This window comes from Antennarius striatus, chromosome 9 (genome assembly GCF_040054535.1).
Source record: "Antennarius striatus isolate MH-2024 chromosome 9, ASM4005453v1, whole genome shotgun sequence".
NCBI lineage: Eukaryota > Metazoa > Chordata > Actinopteri > Lophiiformes > Antennariidae > Antennarius > Antennarius striatus.
Window position 1 is genome coordinate 15,519,531 of NC_090784.1, and position 22,318 is coordinate 15,541,848.

Here is a 22,318-nt window from a genome sequence, read left to right on the forward strand (position 1 = left end):
CTGATTTGTAACTTCACCTCTTGCTCAGATGCAACACAAGTGGGAAGTGAACTTTTCAGCGAAGTAGGAGACTGCTTGTGTCCAGCAGTTAAACTTTCAATAATTTACATATTCATATATTATGGATTTTTCAATGGTAGCAAAGGAATAGAATGTAATTTTTAAGTTCTGAAATTCTAAGTTCAACTTTTTAAAAAACAATTCGTATCAGATACACAGTGAATTAATTTTAATTTTTAAAGTTGTCTTCATGTCTGCACTCCACTTCTGAAACAAACAACATATTTTGATCATATTATTTACTTAATTTATGCACGCCTGTTTCATTTCAGCTCAGTGGGAGAATTGAGGATGTGTTTTGATGTTATTTATGGTTACGCTATATTTCTCTCCTCTCCGCTTTAGGTTTGGCTCTAGGTTAACCCTCTGCTAACATTCAGCGCCGAGCAGAGGGGAGACGTATGGAAATCTGGGAAACTAACACAATGTTCTGTAAAGATGTTGTTATGACAACCATGAACAAACCTTTGTTCCATCCTCAGGTCATCCCTCTGTTCACCTCCTTCGCTACTGTTTCTCTGCTGTGAACTCTTGAATATTCAACCAAATACTTTCCACAATAAAATTATAGCATTAATAGCTTCATTTTTCCTGTTGCGTCCATTCCATTGTTTTGAGTTTTAAAAATCATTTTGAGAATCAATAATTTTAAATAATAAAACCGAATCTCTCATTTATGAAAACAACTATCTTTTTCTGATTCTTTGTTTGCAAAACAACAACTTTTCAAACCTCTTGCAATTTTAATAAAAAGCCTTGGTAACTCAAAAAGTATTAAAACAAAATGATCTTAGAAATAATGAGGTTTTCTTTTTTCACTGCAAAGTGATTAACACACACGATTGAATGATTTTGTAGTGCATTATTGTAATAGGACTTGTATTGTGAAAACATAATATGTTGGAATTATTTTGTTTAATACTGTACCCATGCCTACAAATTCCAAAAACAAGAATTGACGTGGGCCATCTACTCTGCCATCCAGATGTAGCCTATCCCTCATTATTCCCATCCTTGTGATCTCATGAGAGAAGGATGTGGAAGACAACGGTGACAAGCTGATCTGCTCCTCTGTTGGACCAGGGAATGAGGGATGAGCCAGAGGAGGACAAAGACATGATAAACAGGACAATAGTATTGCTCAGAGACTGTGTGTAAAAAATAGAAAGAACAGGGGAGAAAGCAAGATAAGAGGAAGTGGTTTCCAGAAGAGGTAAATGGCTTCCAGTCCTGTATATACTGTAAGAGCAGTGGAGCGGCGTGACTAGAGAAGGCATTGACTGGCTTGGGGAGACAATAAAAATAGTGCTGACATGGTACAGCTCACGTGAGTGTGTGTGTGTGTGTGTGTGTGTGTGTGTGTGTGTGTGTGTGTGTGTGTGTGTGTGTGTGTGTGTTAGCACGTACTAGGGAAGTAGAAATAGAGACGAAAACCTTCCCAGGGCACTGATAAAAACAGAAATGATGTGACAACAAATAACAGGTATGAAAGTGAAGGAAGGGGAGAGCGCAGCTTCGATTACGGTTCCAGATGTTAAATCACACCGATTTAGTTAACTGCTGATGGGATCGATAAGGAAAATTGAGAAGGTACATGGGAAGATGGAGGGAGGAAAGAATAGAGGGGTAGTGGAGGAGAATCGTGAGAGGAAATATGGTTGCCGGCAAGAGCGGGTGAAAACGGGGGTAAAATAGAGGGAGAAAAGAAGGATGGAGGGTTGTGATGATGGATGTGCTGCTCTCATTTTGTGCCCCCTAACGAAGAGTCTAATTAGTGTTTGTGTAATTCCACACTGTCTCCTCCGCCTGTTCATCTTAATTAACTACATTCATCTTCCCCTCCCTCCATCCATCCCTTTCTTGTACCCTCCCTCCTTCTGCCCTCCTAAAATAACACACTGACTGCCTGAACCCCACCTGGACCAGACCTGCTTTTACTTACTATCTCTTTCCCTCCCTTCTCCCTGCCACTTGCTTTTGTTTCCCCTTTCTCTCCATCCTTTCACAGTGTGAATTATCCTGCCATCTCACATCTTCCTCCCTCTGTTTTCTCTCATCCTTCTCTCCTCTGTCTCCCTTGCAGCTGACTGTGTTAACACTTGGCCCATGTAAATGTCTGCTCTCCCTGTGAGTCTCCAGAGCCTTGCATTATGACAACCCATTGAGTCATTCTAGTCATTAATGTCATCAATAGACTCAGGATGTGACCAGAAATACATGACTTCATCAATTTAGTCATACGTTAAAGCCAACCACCTCTACAACAAAAATAAAATATGTTCCAGAACAACTCGCAACATCAGACAAACAAAGGAAGAAAACTGAAAATGGAGACACACGAGTGATTTCACTGCATCTGGTACTTTTTTTTTTTTATCGGTACAAGGGACAATTGGGTTTAGGGGACCATGTGAGTGGCGTTTGAAGGAGGAGGAGAGCCAGAGAGGGCCATGTGAAGTGCATTTACAGATGGAGATGACAGGGCTGTTGATGACTGGTCTGTATTGTGTTATCGTAGTGAGCTGTGGATGGATCGGAGTACCTGCCATCAGTTACCCCCACAGTCTGAAATGGCTTTCCTGCTTTCAGCCTTTCAGCAGTCAGTCACTGTGACAAAAGACTGTAGGGAGTCAGAGGCTCTGTTTCACAGCACCCCATCTCTGCACAGACACACACGCACGTTCCTCATCCCACGCACACGTGTACACACACACACACAAACTCATACGCAGCTGTAAATGTTCTGCACATGTGGGCACCCATGCACACAACCCCAATCAGAGGAGCTTCAGAAGATCAGTCCCTGCTGCACAAATCAGGAGCCATTCAAAGTTACAATGAAAGAAAAATCCTGATTTTGCATTTCTGTGTTGTAAATGTATTTATGTATTTTTGTTTGCATATGTGTACGTATGTGTGTGTGTGTGTGTGTGTGTTTTAATATCTTTATGTTTATGCATACAGATGCTCTGGACATAGCTGTAAGCTTCAGTTTGCTGAGAGCAACAGAAATGGTTTTCATCTTCTTTGGTGTGGATACCAAACAGCCATTTATACTGATAACACACCATCACAACCCAGAATATATTTCACTGCTTATATTTGCTGGCTGCCTCTGCTGCCCCAGATAGTCATCATACTGCCAAAATGGAGAGAGAGCACACACAAATGCTCAAGCCGTACCCACACACATTTGACATTGATAGCAATTACAAGCCAATCGTTCCCACCTCCTGCTGTGGGTCAGAGGTTAATCTACCAGGGTTTCACCTGACAGCACTTCCTCACAGAAGCAGAAGTAGAGGGAATTGAGTGGGGCCAAGAGCAGCGGCAAAATAGAGACAGAGCAAGGAGGAAGCCAGGAGCAAATGGGAGACAGAGATAGCAGTGTGGAGACAGAAATAAGGGGATTGAGATAGAAAGACAATGATGAAGCTTTTGGCGAGAGGAGAAGAAATGGAGAAAGTGAAAGAAAGAAGAGAGACAGTGAGGAACAGAGATACAGTGTTAGAGGACACCGACTGTCTACCAATCATGATAGTCCAAACGGGCAAAAAATCTCTTCACAGGAACTCCATGGAGCCGTCCTTTTGGGTGGAAGGTGTCTTTAGGCATTGATCTCAGATCAGCTTAGCCACTGGAATACCTAACCTTTAACAATAAAAGCAAAATGCAAATCTGACCTTAGATGACAGTGTAAGTTAAACCTCTTCCCAGTCTGCAAATCTCGGTTCCCGCTGCGCTGAGCATCACCTGTGCTGCTGCTGCTGTGTCTGATGAAATGCAGATGTTACAAAGAGCGAGTGTCAGCTGGCCTTTTCAACCTGCACCTGTTCTTTTATCATGCGTGTACATGTGTGAGTGTGTGCGTGTGTGTGTGTGTGTGTGTGTGTGTGTGTGTGTGTGTGTGTGTGTGTGTGTGTGTGTGTGTGTGTGTGTGTGTGTGTGTGTGTGTGTGTGTGTGTGTGTGTGTGTGTGTGTGTGTGTGTGCTTGTTGTCTCCAGTGTTTCTGTGATATCTGCAGAAGCACACTCATGGTGGTTAATACAGTATGGAGGCTGGTGATGTATGAGATGTCAGCAATGATTTCGTAAATAGCCCCCAAAACCCAGCCACTCTTATACATCATTAAAGAGCCATAAGAGAGCTATATACACATGCATGTACACATACTTCACACACTTAACATTTAATTATCTTCTTTTAAAAATGTTTTTTTTTGCCAAACTGTGCAAACAAACATCTTAATAAAAGAGAATGAAACAAAACCAGAACCTCCAATATTGCTATGAAACATAATACCATATACATTTGTAAATTGTCAATCTTGGGATTAATAAAGTCAATCTACAAATCTAATAATATAATATAATATAATTTGATCTAATCTGATCTAATCTAATCTAATCTAATCTAATCTAATCTAATCTAATCTAATCTAATCTAATCTAATCTAATCTAATCTAATCTAATCTAATCTAATCTAATCTAATTAGTTTTCTTTGTATAACAGAAGTTGCCACAAAGCACCAGGGCTCATGTGGAAAGGTTTCATGAATACATACTGTATATGTGATGTGAATGAAATATTATTATGATTGCTACTAAGCGGAGGCTTTGAACTGACTTCATGGTCTTGTTACCCACAGCAACAAGATCCATAGATAGATCAATGGGAATCTGATGTCTGCTTCACTTTGAGTCGACTTCTTCTCTCTGCAGTCAATTCAGACAGTCGTCTGGAGATCCACTGCTGTACGCTGATGACAAAACTCCTTAATCGTCACACACCCAGAAAGTTTGGTGCTCCCTGTAAACTGTAAGGCTGTAAGAAGTCCCATCTCTCTTCCTGCTTCCCTGTTTACGTCTGTGCTGTCAGCCCCGTAGTCCATCATCCACATGGACGCTGTGGTTAATACCTTCATGATGTTTGCTTGTCAGTCCCCAGTACTCACTTGTGTGGGTAGTGATGAGATTGACACCTAGATGTGTTGCGACTTCAGTGATAAACTATCAGTTGTTCAGTTCTCTGATTAACATCTGGATTATGTTGTGCAACAGTTAATGTTCACACAACAGACAAAGAGCCAACACAACGTGATTCTGGATTGATTTGGCTGTTTGTTCTTTACATTACAAGTAATGAAAAAATTTAAGAGACTTGTCTCAGTTGAGATAAGCACTTTATATTTGTTGATTTTACCACTTAGTTATTTCAATGTAAATTTTATACTTCATATTCTGCTCAACATCAAGTGAATATATATATATATATCTACCAAATTTTCTTTCCTCTTCATCAACTGTAAACTCATGGATTCCTTCATTGAAGCACTCTGTTTGTCACCTGCAAACATTTGGTTTTAAAAAGCAGTCTCCATGATTACAGGTCTGTCTGCGAGTGTGAGACCTGGAGTTTAGAGGGGACAAGTCAGATTTGGGATTGTGCATCAGTGAGTTATGCATCTTAGATGATTCTATCAGTGTCATTGTTAAAATTATCTTTCTGTCTCTCGTGAAGATTATGATTCCCTGTAGCAATGCACAGCTTGAATTAATTACAAAATACATTAATTTAACCACGACGACACATAAAACATGACCTTTCCAGATAGCAAATGACGGAGGCAGAAAGAGCGTTGAGTCATCACTTTGTGTTTTTGAGTGTGTGAATGTCACAAAGTGGCTTCTTTAACCAGCTGAACTTTTCCATCAAAAAGGATTCTCAACATTAAAAATAAAATGTTTGAAATGTGAAACTCAGCAGATTCTTGTTTTTTTTTTGGACCAGTGCCAGTTATCTCTTGTTGAAATTTGGGATGTTCCTCTCGCTGCTATGCTGACACTGACATCTGATGTGGAAGTTAAATAAATAAAATAATGTCTCCATGGTAATTTTCATCAAAACTGCCAAATGCAGCTTAAATATTTGACATGGAAGGAAAGAAGATCAGTGAGAAGTGAGATCAAAGGAGGGGGGAGGTATCCGTGCAAGCGTGTGTGTGTGTGTGTGTGTGTGTGTGTGTGTGTGTGTGTGTGTGTGTGTGTGTGTGTGTGTGTGTGTGCAGGGAGTAATGACTGTATGAATGTAAAAGAAAAGAAAGAGTATTCTGTTATGTGATATTTTAAACACACAAACCCCAGTGTCCTCCATGTGGTCAAAGCAAGGAACATGCGTGTGTGTGTGTTTGTGAGTTTGTGTGCGTGCGTACGTGCGTGTGTGTGTGTGTGTGTGTGTGTGTGTGTGTGTGTGTGTGTGTGCGCGTGTGTGCATGTGTACACAAGAGTGTGTTAGTCTTCAACTACTACCAACTATACTTCATAATCCTGTCACCTCTTCTTCTCCTCTCTCATCTTTGTCATCTCAAAAATACCCAAAGCAGACCCCCCCACACACACACACACCCTCTACACACTCAAAACAATTGTATTTGTCTTTATCACTCCCTCCATTTTCCTCTCCTTGCCCCTCCTTGTATTCACTCTCCTTCGTTCAATATTTCATGCAGTTGAGAGCGTATCTATTCTGAGCTCTCTCTCTTTCCTTCTCTTCACACAGACCCTCTCCTCACTCTCTTACTTCATCCACATTTCTCTTTCTCTCTCTCTGTCTCTCCATTATTCTTGCTGTCCTCCTCCTCTTTCTGCACCTCCATAAATCTCTCTCTCTCTCTGTCCTCTCACTCTTTATATCTCATTTCACTCCTAATGTTCTGTGCCCCATCTAACGCTTTCTCTCAACTTTGACTTACATTCTCTTCTACCCTTTCATTTCCTTTTCCTTCTCCCTCCCCAGTCCCGTCTCCTTCCACCCTCTATTGGCTCAGTTTGCGTGACTGTTCAAAGAATCAGGTCCTCTTCTCCTTTCTTTAACCCCTCACTCCTTCTCTCTCCTCATTCCCCCTTGGATTCCTCTCCAACCAAAACACAGTGAAAGCCCTGTTCTCTGTTTTTGCACCTCTTTTTTTTTTGCATCCCTTCCCTTGCCATTCCTCTACTCCCATCCAATCTCAGCGGCACTTCTCCTCATCCTCCGCCTCTTTTTTCCTTCTTCCGATGTTCTGTTGTACTAGGCTCCATCCCCATCGCTCCCTCCCCAGTCTCCTCCTTGCTCTAAGCCTGTACCAGTGTTGTTTTAGGCACAGCAGTGAAAGGTAAACAGAGAGATTGAAAATTCGTGTCAGTCAGCCGAGTGAGAGAGGGACAGAGAGGGAGGGAGAACAGCAGAGGTGGTGAGGGAGTGAGAGAAGGCGGGGGGAGTGTCAGTACAATTTACTAACACAACAGTGAACAGCGAAGCAGGCCAAGACACAGAGCGAGTGGAAGGCGGAGTGAGAAACAGACTCTCAGTTCAAGAAAGCCATTGAAATGCAGCGCACATACAAGTGTACAAAAATATAAAGTGTTGGCTGCATAGTCACATGAGGTTCATGTACATACAAGGGTCCTGCTGAATTCAAATGCATATTGCTTCCTTCCCGGGGCTCCAGAGAGAAATGTGAGTCCAATATGAGCCTAATGTCCAATTATCTGAGCAATGAGAAAGCTCCGATTAGATTTCGAGGTTGCAGAATGGAGCGCTTGACAGATGTGTTGTTGGCCAGGTCCGGGTTGGAAATGTCGTAAGAGCCCTGGTGTCACCACATGCACTCAGCCCCAGGGTCGTTTCTCATAATAACCCCAATACAAAAGTAATCCAGTGGTCATGCAAGCCATGCCAGAGAAAGTGAACCAGGATGAGGAGAACAGATTGAGGTTTTTTGCACGTAAAGAACACATCAACATCTGTTTCAAAAAGAAATACAAAAGTGGGAAACTGATTGGTTTTATAGGCAAACACACTTGTATTCTCTTATCATCTTTGCCTTCTCACAACTTGCAGTGTTCCACAGCCTGGGATGTAAAGGGTCACTTTAAATCAAAAACTCGTTTCCTTATTAATTCCAGGTATTTTGGCCATGTTGTGAGTTTTGGTTTTATTTGCAGAGGCCATAATAATAGTGAAGACATTAAAAAAAAACCCAAACACTATCATATTTCCATGGCAAGCGTCCTCATTGTTCCAGACCATCTTAAAACAATTTGGGAAACAGCTTTTATGTGCTAGATTATTCTCACTTCCTTGCTTATTCTAGCACTTTTGATCATATTCCGTTCCCCCACGCCCCCCACCCCCACCCCTGTTCAGAATTGCAGTATTCTCTTGGTGGTTTTTCCCTATTTCCACAGTCGAAGGTCATGATGACACATTTCTTTTTGCCAGGAGACAATGGGTTACAGTAAAGAGAACCTTGACTTCTCACATTTTTAACTAGGATGCAGTATGTCCTCCTGATGTCAGCAAGAAACCGTACAGGGTCTTTTCTAATGTCCGAAAATGATGTTGCTTTTTAAGGATTTATAAGAAATATTAGGAAATATGTATTTATTTTCTCACCCTGAGTTAAATTCAAATTGTAGCAAAAGCGTATTTCTTAAACCATCCTGAAAATCCCGGCTTCTCACACATGATCAGTTTTAGATCATGTGCGAGACAATTTTATGAAAGAAAAGAAGACTGACCTCAAAATAGTTTGTATTATATATTATTATATTATTATTGGTATAATTAAATTCATATTGGATGCTTATCACCAGGGTAGATCTCAGGTCATTTCAGCTTTTATACCTCAGAGGAGAACAGAGGAAGCTTAATGCTTTAATAGAAAGCAAATGGGAATTAGAGCTTACTATAGAAGTTTCAGATGAAGACCAGTATAGAATGCATCGAACACAATGTACTTCTACCAGCTTGCGAATGTGGAGAGAGTTAGGTTGGAAGAAGCTTATTCAGTTTGTAGAACCCCTCAGATCAAAAGCAGATGACTGAAGACCCAGCAACCTTGTCGGAGTAACCTGGAGGCTAACAATGCCCATATTTTCTGTAGCTGCACTAAATTAGAACCTTACTGGACTGAGGTAAATGCAAACTATAAAGAAAACTCTGGAATGTTCTATACCAAAGAGCTGTGTTGGGGTGTACTGTATTTCAAGAACACTGACGATGCTGTACAATGACAGAACAGTTATCAGGCAAACTTTTTTAAAGCCAGTGTAAAGTTATAACAAGCAACTGGTGTAATGTTCCACCTCCAGGGAGAAAGCAATAGGTAGGAGTTGTTCAAGACATTTGTTCAACATGAAAGCTGACATAACAGCTAACTGGGAAAAATGGACCATTTACATGAAACATGATTCCGTATCAGAAAGACTTCAAAGCCTCCACTTCTGTTTTATTTATTTTTTTGTCTTTTATTGTATTAATGCCTACAGTGGTCTGTCTAGGATTGAAATCCTAATCAATGTGAAATTAATACTGTGTATAAAGACATGAAAAGAAGTCAAAGAAAAGAAAACAACTGAATTGTGATTTTGATATTTGTTGTTTCTAAGAATAGGGAGGAACTCTACCGCTTATGTCTATGAAGAATCTCAAGTATTGCTAGAAAATTATTATTATTTTTTAAATTTAATATACTCTTTTGATCCCCGAAGGGAAATTAAGAATGCACACTCTAGCTAATGATTCAAATGCATGCATATATATATATTAGTGTGTACAGGCCCCTGTAGCACACACACACATACACAAGGGGGCCTGTAGGCATGCAAGGGAGGTAGAGTGGCAGGCAGCTCCATCTTGGTGCGCCTTAAATGAGCAATTTGTAAAGGGGACGGCACCTTGCTCAAGGGCGCCTCGGCAGTGCTCCAGAGGTGAGCTGACACCTCCCACTGTCACTTCCGGGTTTCTCTTCAAGGAAATTACTGAAATTTTGGGCAACATTTGCTTAAAGATTAGTGATTAAGATTAAGTGTAAGAGGAAGTCCAATTTTTAATTCTTAAACCATCCTGTCACATCTCTCACACATGCTGGGCTTTAATTAAATGCTGTTATTGTCTGGGGCTGTCACTTGAGACGTCAGCTGTTCTCATCATCTGGTTGTCTACTAATATCCAACAACCCAGTGATGCAGCACCTCTAGTTCAGTCCTGCTGCTATGGGTCCACCTCTACCTCCCCATCATCATGGAATCTTATTAAATCAGTCTCAGCAGAGTCATCAGACACCACCACCGCTGTCTGAGCTCCATGGGGGGATTTATCTTGTTGCTGCTCACAGCAGACGGGCCTTCAATCGCAATGTCCCTGAAGAGTCTAACTGCCAAAGACTGACATAATCATCTGCTGTAATAATTCCCTTTACTTCATTCTTTCGTCTCCCCATTGAAATATCAATTTCATGTTTCCCCAGTAAATTCTAATTAACAATCATTACATTGATGGCTTGACTCACGATTGGAAGCAAGGGTAAAGTTAGCTTGGTTCTGACCAGTGTGAATAAAATGATCCTATATAAAAAGCTTGCAAATTCTAATTTTACATTTCTTGTTTAATGTGCACACACACAAAAGTATAAACATATCATTTGGCAATTTTGCATGCATTTGATTATCAATATGAAATTAAATACAGACGGTATAGGGATCATGTCAGTATGAGACCCCCCAGCGATCAGTGAAGACTTCAGGAAGTCACTGCTGAGAGTGTCTGATGAAGTGCTGTGTTCATGATTTCCACTGTTTGATGCGAACATGCTTTAGGTGACTGTTAGCCATTTAAATTTGGAAGATAAACCAAAAATGTTGGTTTATTTTCCAGCAGCACAGTCACTATAACTATAGTACTATAGTTATAGTGACTGTGCTGCTGTTACTATGTAGTGTTGCAAGTAAACAGAGATATAACATAGAGACTGAGGGAAAGACAGAAAAGACAGGGGGCAAGGACAGAAAGCAGAGGATAGCTCATTAAAAAGCTGTTTACCTGCTGCAACTGTGAGAGATGGAGAGAGAAGCAGAGGCAGCAGAGACTGGAAGACCACCTAAGACAAAGCCAGACAGAGACAAAAGCCGGGCCAAGTGTTTGGGACAGTGGCGATGAGAAAACTTGCATTGGACAAAGTAAAATAAGGAGAACAGAAGAGCAGAAAGTGTGAGAGAAAAGGGATATAAAATGGACACTTCAAGAAAGAAGTGAAAGGACTCAAAAAGACAGAGGGATTCCCCGATGACATCCCATGTCTCTCTCTTCCTTGCTCTCCTTCTCCCTATTTCCCTCCTTTTCCCCTAATAAATCATTCTGACTTCTCCTTAACCAACTCATTCCCAGCAGGCGGCAAGAAAACTGTAACAATCTTTCTCTTAACTGCTATTTCTCTCTGTTTCTCACTCCCTTCCCTGTCCCTTTACCTGTCTGCCTTGTTCCCCACCCTCTCACAAACACACCTTTGATGCTCAGTTTGTGGCAGTAGAACTGACAGAGAGGTGCAAATTACTGGAAATATTACCATGTCTCTGCAGGACAATGCTGGGGGGGAGACGCATAAGCCACGTCACACCTGCATGAAGAGAACTCAGTTATAATGTAATATCTTTAATTATAATGGTCAAAATGCCAGTTATGCAAAAACAAGCACAAAAACTCAAATCACTTTCATATCAGTGTGAGTATAGCTCATATACTGAGCGGCACACAGTTTGTGTATTGTCTTCATCGTGAATGAGAGATTACAGGAGCTGCATAAGAACCCCTGTTAATGTTTGTAACTATGGGGGGTGGGGAGGTGGATGCACGTGAAATCAGCGCTGTATTAAACTGAATCACAGCGTCTGGGGATCCAAGCCGGGAGGATATTTGCCAGAGGTGTTAGCAGACCCATTTTACTGAGCCTCATGCCCCACTATTTTATTAAAAAATGGACTCATTTGAATTGATAGCACTGGATGATGAATAATTTTCTTTTATATCCTAAAACAAACTAATGTCAGCCATGTTTGAGGCGTGGCGTCAAACGTAAACATAAACCTAACTGACTTTTAGTGTGAGCTGATGTTGTCTATGTTCTTTTTGGACTTTGAGTTTTGACTTTTTGTTCTTGCTACTATTAATCAAACCCCACTGACAATTAGCATTAGCTGATCTTAAATGTTATAACTGTTATCCTATAATGAGAAATAACATTACCTAATATTAACTCTGTTTGAAGCAGAGCTAATATTAGGAATGCAAACCTTTACCCTGCTAAAAGCTACCATGAGCTAATGTTAACTTAAATTAAGGCCTCATCAAATATTATGTAACCCATTTAACAACCAACATTAATTAACTAACGCCACCCAGTTTTATAGCACAAGCTAAATATTTCCATGCTGCTTCTGTTGTGTTCTGTAATTCAAATGACACCATTTACCTTTGCTCAACACACATACTGCATATTTCTACTTGATGATTTGTGTTCACTAGAATTTCTGTGTGAACCTTGCATTTTATACCATTACACCCCCCCCCCCCAAAAAATACTTTAGTTGTTTGACTTCTGGTACAAAAAAAAGAACCACAAATCCCTCGTCAAGACACATTGCATTAACATTGTGTGCATTTCTGTAACAATGTAATAACAGTGGCCTGTGTCCTATAACAGAACTTTATGTGTTGAGAGTCATCTGCTGTATTGCGGTGTGGCGTCTGTGCGCATGAGGGAAGCTGCAGCCTTGGAAAAAAACAGCCCAGTGGCTGCAGCCAGATGGGAATTCAAGGCTTTCTACTTCAATTCCGACGGTGACTGTCGAACAGTTGACTGAAAACTTGAAGTGTTAGTGATGCCTGATGCTCAGAGCCTCCGCCTCAGCGTTGGAGGAGTGCGCTCCGGCCGCTGGAAGGGGGTGGAGTTAGAAAGTGAACGAGCGCTGCCTAACAAACAGAGAGGAGAAGGGATAGAGGGGGAGAAAGGAGAGAGACGGGTGGGCAGGCTGTTCACTGCAAGCGATGGTTGTCGGATAGAGTCGTGAAAACCTAATGAAACTGGCTGATTTATTCCTGGGCAGCGATTTTGCAGCGCTTTATTGCCCGGCGTGCTCTGAATCTGTTGGACCGCTGGGAGAAACTGCAGCAGCGCGCAGACACCAAGGACGGCTTCTGAAAGAAGAGGACTTGTTCATTACTATTTCGGCTTTTCCATTAATTTGACTGACAGGTTGACTTTTTTTTTTTTTTTTTTTTAACGCACACAACTCTTTCACAGCGGACAGAGCCGTTTCATGCCCGGAGGAGGACGCACGACCTCCCGCTAGGACCGCACACCGGGCTCCCACGCTCCCGTGACGCGCTCAGAAGCAGCAGTCCCCGGTGAGGACAGAGGACCGGGCGCAACACGGTCATATAGGGGACCCTCTGACAAGGACATCCATTTGAATCCCTGGGATTTGCAGGGGAGGGAGGGGGCGTACTGTCTTAAGGGGGGGGGGTCACCTCAGTCACTTCACACCTCTATAGACTTTTTTTAACAGTTATTAACCAGAGCAGGTCTGATCTCTTTGTATGCATGCATGAAGATTTTTGTTTCCCCCTCTCTCCCGTCTGTTAGGCATTTGCTGGGATGTTGGAGTCGCGTTGTTTGGTGGGGTGAAGGGACCGAGAGACTGGCCGGAGAGCGCGCAGGGACGGGGGCCTGGAGAGGAGCCGGCGGGAGCATGGCTCTCGCAGTGATGTCTCTCTGGGTGCTAACGAGTCTTACCTGGGCGGACGTGCTCCAGGTGTCAGCCAACAGGCACTCCGTGTACTGGAACAGCTCCAACATACAGTAAGACCCCCCCCCCATCCCCACCTCCCCCAGTCCTCCTCCTCACTGCTCCTCATGCGTTTCATTGTATTAAAGGTCTCTCTGATCTCTCTTTCCTCCTTGTGCTAAAGTGATCTAAAATGTCCTGATTTGCACTCCCTGAGTCAGTCTCACACCATCACGCCTTCAGCATGATGAGTGCTGCTTTGAGCCTCACTCCATGGTGTCTGGTGGAAGGTCTGCAGCAGCCACCTTCATGGTCCCTACCTCTGTCTGTTTAAATTGGAAGGAATTATTTCAATCCACAAACACTGTGCAGACAGGCTCGCCGTGTTTCCCTGCGTCTGATTTCTGAGCTGCTCCATCAGACCCCTGCTGTGAATACAAGGTGGCTTCAAAATCATCTTTTTTCAACAGCCTTACTAAGTCGGACACATTTAGTTTTTCTGATTTGTTCACATTCATCTCCCTCGTCTTCCCCTTCTGCTTCGTATTCTACCATGAAGAATGTGGTAGAAAGAAAAGGAAGAGCATCACATGTGATGTCCTCCTCTCTCTCTCCATCATGTGGCTCTCCTCGCAGTCGTTCAGTGTTCTCTCTCTGTCTTCTCCTCTATCTGGTTCAATTAGGAGCTCTTCTTCATCCTGACCCCATTGTGTTGTAGCAGTGTCAGTATTCAATCTCTCCTTCTCGCTCCTTCTGCAACTAATTCCCTCCTTCTATCCCTCTCTAACCCCCCTTTCTTGTTTACGTTCAGTCCTTTGGCCTTTTTGTTATCCTCCTAATCCCTTGCTCCTTGCCACATCTCGATTCAAGTGAAAAGGCTTATTTTTCTCTCCCGTTTTCCAAAAGCTCTCCTGTTTGATACTGTCCTTGTGAGTCCATAGCTCTGCTGTTGGTTCTGTAAGAACATAGCCTGTCTGCAGCAACACGGTGTAGGCTTATCTCGCTTCTTATAATTCACTACAAAATCTTGACTTCAGAAGTACAAGCGTCCCTTCTTTAGGTTGCACTCGTATAAAAACAGTCTTAGAAATACACATTCACCCTTACTGTGTTAAAAGCAGAAGCTTTTTCTCTCAGGGCGAATTAGACGGATGAAATTTTGTTGCTTTACTGATGAGTACAATATCTGAATGTAGCATTGGCTGATTTTTGGATGACATTTTGAGAGAAAAATCATTTTAATCTTCTCAACATTTTGACAAAGTGATGAAACGATCGGCCCAAATCTTAGGCCCCCGAGATGCACAACAGCGCATGTCACACATTAACACACACCTTCTTTTCTTGCTCTCCATTTTGTGGTGAATCTTCTCAATGTATCAGTGATATTTCAGCTACCAGGAATAATTTTTAAATGATCTCACTTTTGTGGAATTTACCAGGGTCCTATGAAGAATAATCAGATATGGATTAACTGACCTTTTGTGGCTACTCTTTATTAAAGACGTAAAGAATAAGAAAAATGAAAATGTAGTGTTGTTTTTGCAGGAAGAGGATCAATGACTCTGTCCATCGGCAGTAACTGTGGACCAGTGATTTTATTTTACATAATAAAATATAGACTAGAAAATGTACGCCCTACAACATAATTACAATACATGAATACTGCATAAAGTAATGGAGTGGAACACATAAGGGTGTTATGAGTTGTGGTACCACACCGTAAACAATATTAGTTCTCCTTAATGTGATAAAATCGCCACCGCATATTTTAGAGAAAATAATTTTCTGTTATTTGCTGCGAACACTGTCTGGCTGATATTTTTCCATAACTCTTAATGTAGTAATTTTTAACGTCCTCCCTATTTTTTTTCGCTCTACTATAGTAGTAAATGCGGATGAAATTTTTACCTTTATGTTTCCGATCAACTACAGAAAATTTAGATAAAAATGTCGAGAAGGAAGCATAAAGGAAACAGGAAGAAGCGAAGCTGGGACCGTGGTTACAGTCAACCTGATGCGATATGAGCAGTTTTAACCTTCGGAGATTGTGTACTTACTTAAGCAATTTGTCAGCTGCTTTTTGCTGTATGTTCAGGCTGTTAAGTAAAAAAAAACAAAAAAACAAAAATTGCTGCAGTTGATTTTTCAGACAGAGCAGTGGGAAGACGAAAGCAGTCTGGAGCAGCTAGACCTTTAACCTGACTGCCCAGGACCTGAGTACTGCAGAACCCTGCAGTCTCTCCTCCCTCCTCACATTCATCGCCAGTACTGTTTTCATCCCAGCAGCAGAATATTCTTAGAGCCTGCAGTGTGTGCGCGTGTGTGTGTCTTTTCTAGAAGACTGTGGTTAATTAAAGAGTGCTGTATCTCAGCGGACCCGCCTCATCCCTGAAACCTATCTCTCTCTCTCTTTTGCAGTGCGATGACAGTGTCTGAGCGTTGAGTTGGGATAACTTTTTCAGTGCAGCCTACTTATTGAATTAAGAGACAAAGGCACTGTAGACAGTGGCACAGAAAAAGAAGATAACACGATAACCTGTCTAATCTACTTTTTTTCATATGCATCCCATCCACGGATCTCATTTCCTGCATTCATTTTAATCCCTGTGCTCAACATCCGACATGTGTGGGTTTCCCTGGCGTGCCTCTAGCCATTGGCGATCGGCCCTCTGAAGTTTCTAGCTCGCGGTGCAGTGTGAAGGTTAAGAAGGCCAATAATAAGCTCTCGTATAGCTGTCAGTTTGAGCGGTAAACACATTGTAAAGCCTCAGGACCATAGAGTTTCTCGAACAGCTCCTGACCTGGAGCCACTCATCAACTACAAGAGACAGGCTGGATTAACTCCTTCACACACATTCTCAGGCACACGCATAAGCATACTTCTGCACATTCTAGCATGCTCATTTATATTTATGATTCTGTGACTACACACACACACAGAAATGCATACACACGCACACACACGCACGCACACACACACACACACACACACACACTAACACACACACACACACACACACACACACACATCCCAAACACTGTGTCCTTTTTGTAACTTTGAAAAGATGGATCATTTCCTGCGTGTGCATCTTGCACAAAGGCTATTGCCACCACCTATCAGTCACTCGTCACTGATATACCTGTGTGTGTGTGTGCGTGTGTGTATATGTTTGTATGTGTGTGTGTGTGTGTGTGTGTGTGTGTGTGAATGGGATGGGGTGGCACATGTGTGTGTTTGCATGGTTACAGATGTCTCTGTTCATTGATGGGTGACCGGAACAAAAACAAATCCATCAGTCCATTAAATCGCACATTATCTTCTACCACCTGGCAATTAACCGCCACTGTGAGCGTGTGCGTTTTTGCACATTGCTGTGTGCACACGTGTACGATGGTGTGTGTGTAATCTAATAATGCAGCAGTTCACTGCTTTGCATAATACATATCAGGTGATATCTCTTAATTTATCAGTTGAATATTTCCTCAACGATTAGGGTGAGAATAAACAAACCCAGTAGTATTTGGAGCCATAGCTTTACATGTTTGTGTGTGTGTGTTATGTGTGTGTGTTTGTGTGTGTGTGTGTGTGTGTGTGTGCGTGTGCGTGTGTGCGTGTGCGTGTGTGTGTGTGTGTGTGTGTGCGCAGGCCAATGACACTGTCACCTTATCGTGGGCGCCGCTGGAATGAAGCCAGCTATCGCAAGCAGAATTTGCCTCTCATATAAATGCACATGTGTATGTGTAGTAATCGATGCCAAGGTGGAACTTGTTTTATATTCATCCTGCTCGTCGGGGTGTGCAGAGACACGCCACGCAGGATGGGACAGAAATAATTTAAATATGAGACGAGAGACAGTAAGAGAGAAATAGTATGGAGCTGTTTGGGGGGAGGGTGGGTCATCAGGAAGAATACAGATAGATGGTGGTGAATAAGAATAGAAGAAGAGTGTTATCATCATCATCATCATCATCATAATAAAACTTGTCCAATGCCCCAATCCATACACTGAGTGCATGCCAGGCCCAATGTGTGTCTCAGTGTGTGTGTGTGTGTGTGTGTCTGTGTGATAGAGAGAGAAATGTAGACACAGGCGATAGGATTAAGCAGGCCAATCAACCATACCCTTGACAGCAACACAAACCTATCTGTCTCCCAGCCCCACTTAGAACAACAACATTTACATTTATGAATATACACACAGTGGAGAGTATTACTCACTCACTATCACGAGGCGCACGGCCTGCCTGCGTGCACGCGCGGTCGTGTACGACCCATCCATCATTGATGTTTGTGCTGCCGCTACGTGTCAACTACCACTCATTGACACAAACACACACACACACACACACACACGATGGAAACCTCACACACCTGCCCAGTGATCATCGCAGTAGTTACGCAGACACATTGGTCAGACTTTTAATTAGTAACAAATAATAAGGCCACGTCAGGTACCTGTGAATAATACCGATCTGTGCGGCGGTGTGTGGGTGTGAATGTGGGTGTGAATGTGGGTGTGAATGTGCGTGTGTGGCGTTCACACACCTGCACAGAGACGTCATTAATTAAAGGAAATGGGGAAGAGCCGTGTGACGGATGGCGACTATTTGCATAATGAGATCCAGTGGTCTTTTCTAGCTCTGTGTGTCTCTGGTGCTGTTTCTCTCTCTATGTGGGTTTCTAGAGTATATGTATTAATTTATGTTTTCAGTCACATATTGTCTAGTAGGTGAGTCCAGTAATATGGAATGTGTGGAAGGAAGAATAGATTAAATTAAGAATACATGAATTTTATTGCCTGTTTACAATTTAAAGGATGAGGTAGAGGTTCTTGTCTTGAGAAAAGCATTCTCGTGGTGGTTGTGATAATTTGGCAGATGCAGCATAAGGCTTGATGTGACTGCTATCAGGGTCAGTCAAATTAATGTGAACCGTGTTTATTTTCAAGTGCTGCAAAATTTTTGTACATTCCTTTGAGGACTGGATTTCCTTCACCTCGACTCACCTCGCCTCACACCTTCTTTTTAACAACTCTTTCTCTTTCATCTTGTTAATCCTTCACCTTTTGAGATTTTGTCCATGACCACCTCAAGCACACAGATCGCGTAAATTTACACACATGTGCGTACACCCAGACCCACACGCAGTTCTTGATTTTTTAAAAATGGGACAAATCTGAAATAAAAGGCGCATCCTGTTTTCCTTCATCCCATGATTATATCACTTATTTCCTCAAAAAATGTCTCGCTTACGTGATGGACTAATCAGAAGCATTGATGTGGAAACGGACTATTGATACTCAGCGTTCATGCTTGTCAACTGGTTACTGTAAATATTTGGATTCGAAGGAAGCGGCTTTTTGAGGATTCTTGGGATGCAGTCCTGTAAAAACTAAGCTAAGATAAGTCTGACCTTGTTGAACAATTTTGATGCAGTTTAATAAGGGACTCATGGGTTGAAACGTTGGTTGCGCTTGGTGTTGGTTTGACTGCTTATTCCATTCTCTCTGCTCAGTGTTTTTCACAGATGCTTTCTAAGCTGTATTTATCAGTTATTTCAGAGTTATTGCTCTCTCAGTCATCATCTAGATCTAAAAACACTCCTACTGCACAGTGTATAATTTAAGCGTGATGTTGATGAAATTCATTAAACAGTGCAATATCCAATGTTTCACTGGTAGGAAATGTAATTTTGGTCGCCAACCTCAAAGGAAGCGGTTGTATGATGGGCTGTGGTGGATTTAAGAACGAAGAACTGTATTTAGTTCGTCCTATTCAGTCAGACTCAGTTTCAGACTTTCAGGCATACAAAGAGTTATTTGTGGAGTGGGTGGAAATCTATTCAGTCGCGTAAATAAAATGTGTATAAAATGTATTTATTGAAAACATGAAATGGAAAGTAGTGCATTTAATTCCACTTAATGTACTAAAGTATGTGGACTTGTTAATAGGACGACAGTGTTTTGGCACTGCCCACTTGTGTTGATTGGCTGTCATGTGGCTGAAACATCAAGGATAATGCATGCAGAACCAATATGTGTTGATGATGTGATATGGATCGGAGTGTGTCCTTATCAATCCCAGACCAGTGATTTATGGGCTCCATGACACCAACGAAGCCACAAATTTACACAAAACGCTTTCATTAGATGTGAAGAAAATGCACGGTGTCATAGTTTGAGTGTGTGAGAGTCTGCTCTCACAGTTTTGTCTGACATGATTTTTGTTTGAAATAAAACATGAATGGCATGTTTGGATTCCAGACACTCTATGTCTCAGTAAATTTCAATTTTTGTGTGTTTTTTCAGGGGTATGAGTGTTTATCATTCAGCATCATTCACCACCTGCTGTGGACCTTAAAAGCTTTGAGCAGTTGGAGCTCAACAGAATTCTGAAGCAGGCAGGATGATTTTTTTTCTTCTTAAAACAGCTGATAAAAGTAGTTTATCTTTTTGCCTAAAGGGATAACCAATATGTCTGCCTATAATTACGTTTCAGGGTTTGGTTCTGTCTAGAGTGTCCTGTGCTTCAGTTTACACCTGCTTCCCACAAATGAAGCCGTGATTGATCGCTTTGTGTTGTTTGTGTTACGGCTCCTGTATTTCCTCTCAGAAATGCTGTTTGGACAGCTTGAAAATGATTAAAAGCTCCCGTGTTCTGGCAGCACAGGACCGGGTCGCCCCATTATTGTAACTGTTCAACACCGACAAGCTGAGAGTCACACCTGTGTTCTGGCGCTCACAGGTGTGAAGGGAGGATGAGCACCAAATACATTGTGCAGGTTTTTTCCTCCATAAGTGTTGCATATTCTCAGATTATTTTCACAATAATTAATCTGGTATTTAAAATTAAAAAACAACAACATAAATTTGTCAGAAACAAAGTTCTTTTCGGCTTGTCAGGTTAGGGGTCACGCCACAGCGTGTCCTCCTTTTTTCATTTTTAGATGAAGGCTCATATTTGTTTGGCAAAGTATTTTAGGCCGGATGCCCTTCCTGCTACAACCCTCTGCAATTCTACAGTTGACATTGGTTTCTGCCCCCGTAGGGCTGTAGATGCCCATCATGCTTGAAATGCTCATCTCAGTGAAGCACCAATTGACATCTATTAACTAAAAAAGTATTTTGTCCAACTGGCAATCCAAAAAATGAAGACTCTTTTTAAGTAATGATTAAAGCAATTATCCAACAAAAAACAAAACAAAAAACCCCCTGGAATTATAATTAATGGATTTGAATAAAGTAAATTTTATTTTGATCAACTAAACACACGAATTGATGCAGCTATTTTTTCAGCTGCTATTTTTTGGGTCACAGTGACTCCGTTCTTGATCTCAAGATAAAAACAGGAAAGGTAGGTAGTTGTGCAGTCCCTGTAAAAACAAGATTTTATTTTCATAGTCTTTCTTTGAATCTATTCTCCCCTTTTATAATCCCCTTCTTTGTCATTTAGCTCCCCTCCCACCACTCTACACTCTCAAAATGTCAAAAATGGCTTTTTTGACTGGAGTTACTGCTTTTCAGAGAGTGCATTTTAGCCGTTTGTCAAACAGGTTACCTGTCCACCGTTCTCTCCCGACATTCAAACAGAATATGAATGAGCAGCATAAACTCACCTCACACCACACACCATCATGGGACCGTATCATTGTCGGCTAAAGATGGAGATCCATCTAATATCGCAGACAGTGACAGATTTGTTCCATGCACCAAAAGTTAAACACCTCAATATTATGATTTGAAGATTTGCTGTGGTCACTATGCTCACTGCTTGAACTCCCGGTAATGCGGTCTCTGTCTATGTGAGTAATGTGAAGGCATAGATAATAAACCAGTGACAGGAAAGCGATACTATATTTTCAGGACTGACTGGATGTCATCATAAATTCTCAGAAGTCACACTGCAAGAACAAGAGGAGCGGCGTCAGACTCATCCAGCTTTGTGCTGATGTAAGTTAAAACGGTGCCCTCTGAGGTGGATGAATTACTTTTCTGGAGAGCCGCATTATTAAGTGACCTCTGTCCCTTCTTATCTGGAGATTTTAGGCAAATGTGGAGCAAAGTTACTATTTATCTTCCCCACCCATGTCTTAAATTTGAACAAAATTATCCACAGAGATCAACTGTCTTGCATTAAAATACACTCACAGACTCTGGCACATTTTTCCTGTGTTGTTATTGATATTAACATTATTCTCTGAGCCGGCACCTCAAACTGGAGCAGATCAGGTGCTAATAACAAGGCTGTGATGTTTACACACTGTTTCAAAGCACTTTGTGTGTGTCTACGTTTGTGTGTGTGATGTCTACTCCACTCCTTGCCAACGCTCTTGACTCTTGTGGGGAGATTCTAATAATGGAGACTGTCAGTTCCAGCATACACATGCACACGCGCACACACACACACACACACACACACACACACACACACACACACACGATGTGTCTGTGATGTGGCTAACAGTAGTGGTGTCTGAGGCTACGCTGAGCCCGAAGTGGTCGAGTGTTAATAAACTCCACTGACACGACAATTAGGAACCCTACTAATAAAGCAGAAGCAGCTGTTTCCATCTCTCTGTCTTTCTCTCTCTCTCACACACACACACACACACACACACACACACACACACACACACACACACACACACACA

General features: G+C 41.9%; 1 protein-coding gene across 2 annotated transcripts in view; it reads left to right on the forward strand.

Moving 5' to 3' along the window:
* The first annotated feature begins 12,886 nt into the window (after positions 1-12,886).
* efna3b (ephrin-A3b) overlaps positions 12,887-22,318 on the forward strand; it is a 52,609-nt gene continuing 43,177 nt past the window's right edge. For both annotated transcript variants that reach the window (XM_068323951.1, XM_068323950.1), the window contains exons 1-2: positions 12,887-13,285; positions 13,524-13,739. In XM_068323951.1, the coding sequence (XP_068180052.1) occupies positions 13,630-13,739 (110 nt within the window). In that variant the 5' untranslated portion in view covers positions 12,887-13,285; positions 13,524-13,629. The remainder of the gene's footprint in view (positions 13,286-13,523; positions 13,740-22,318) is intronic.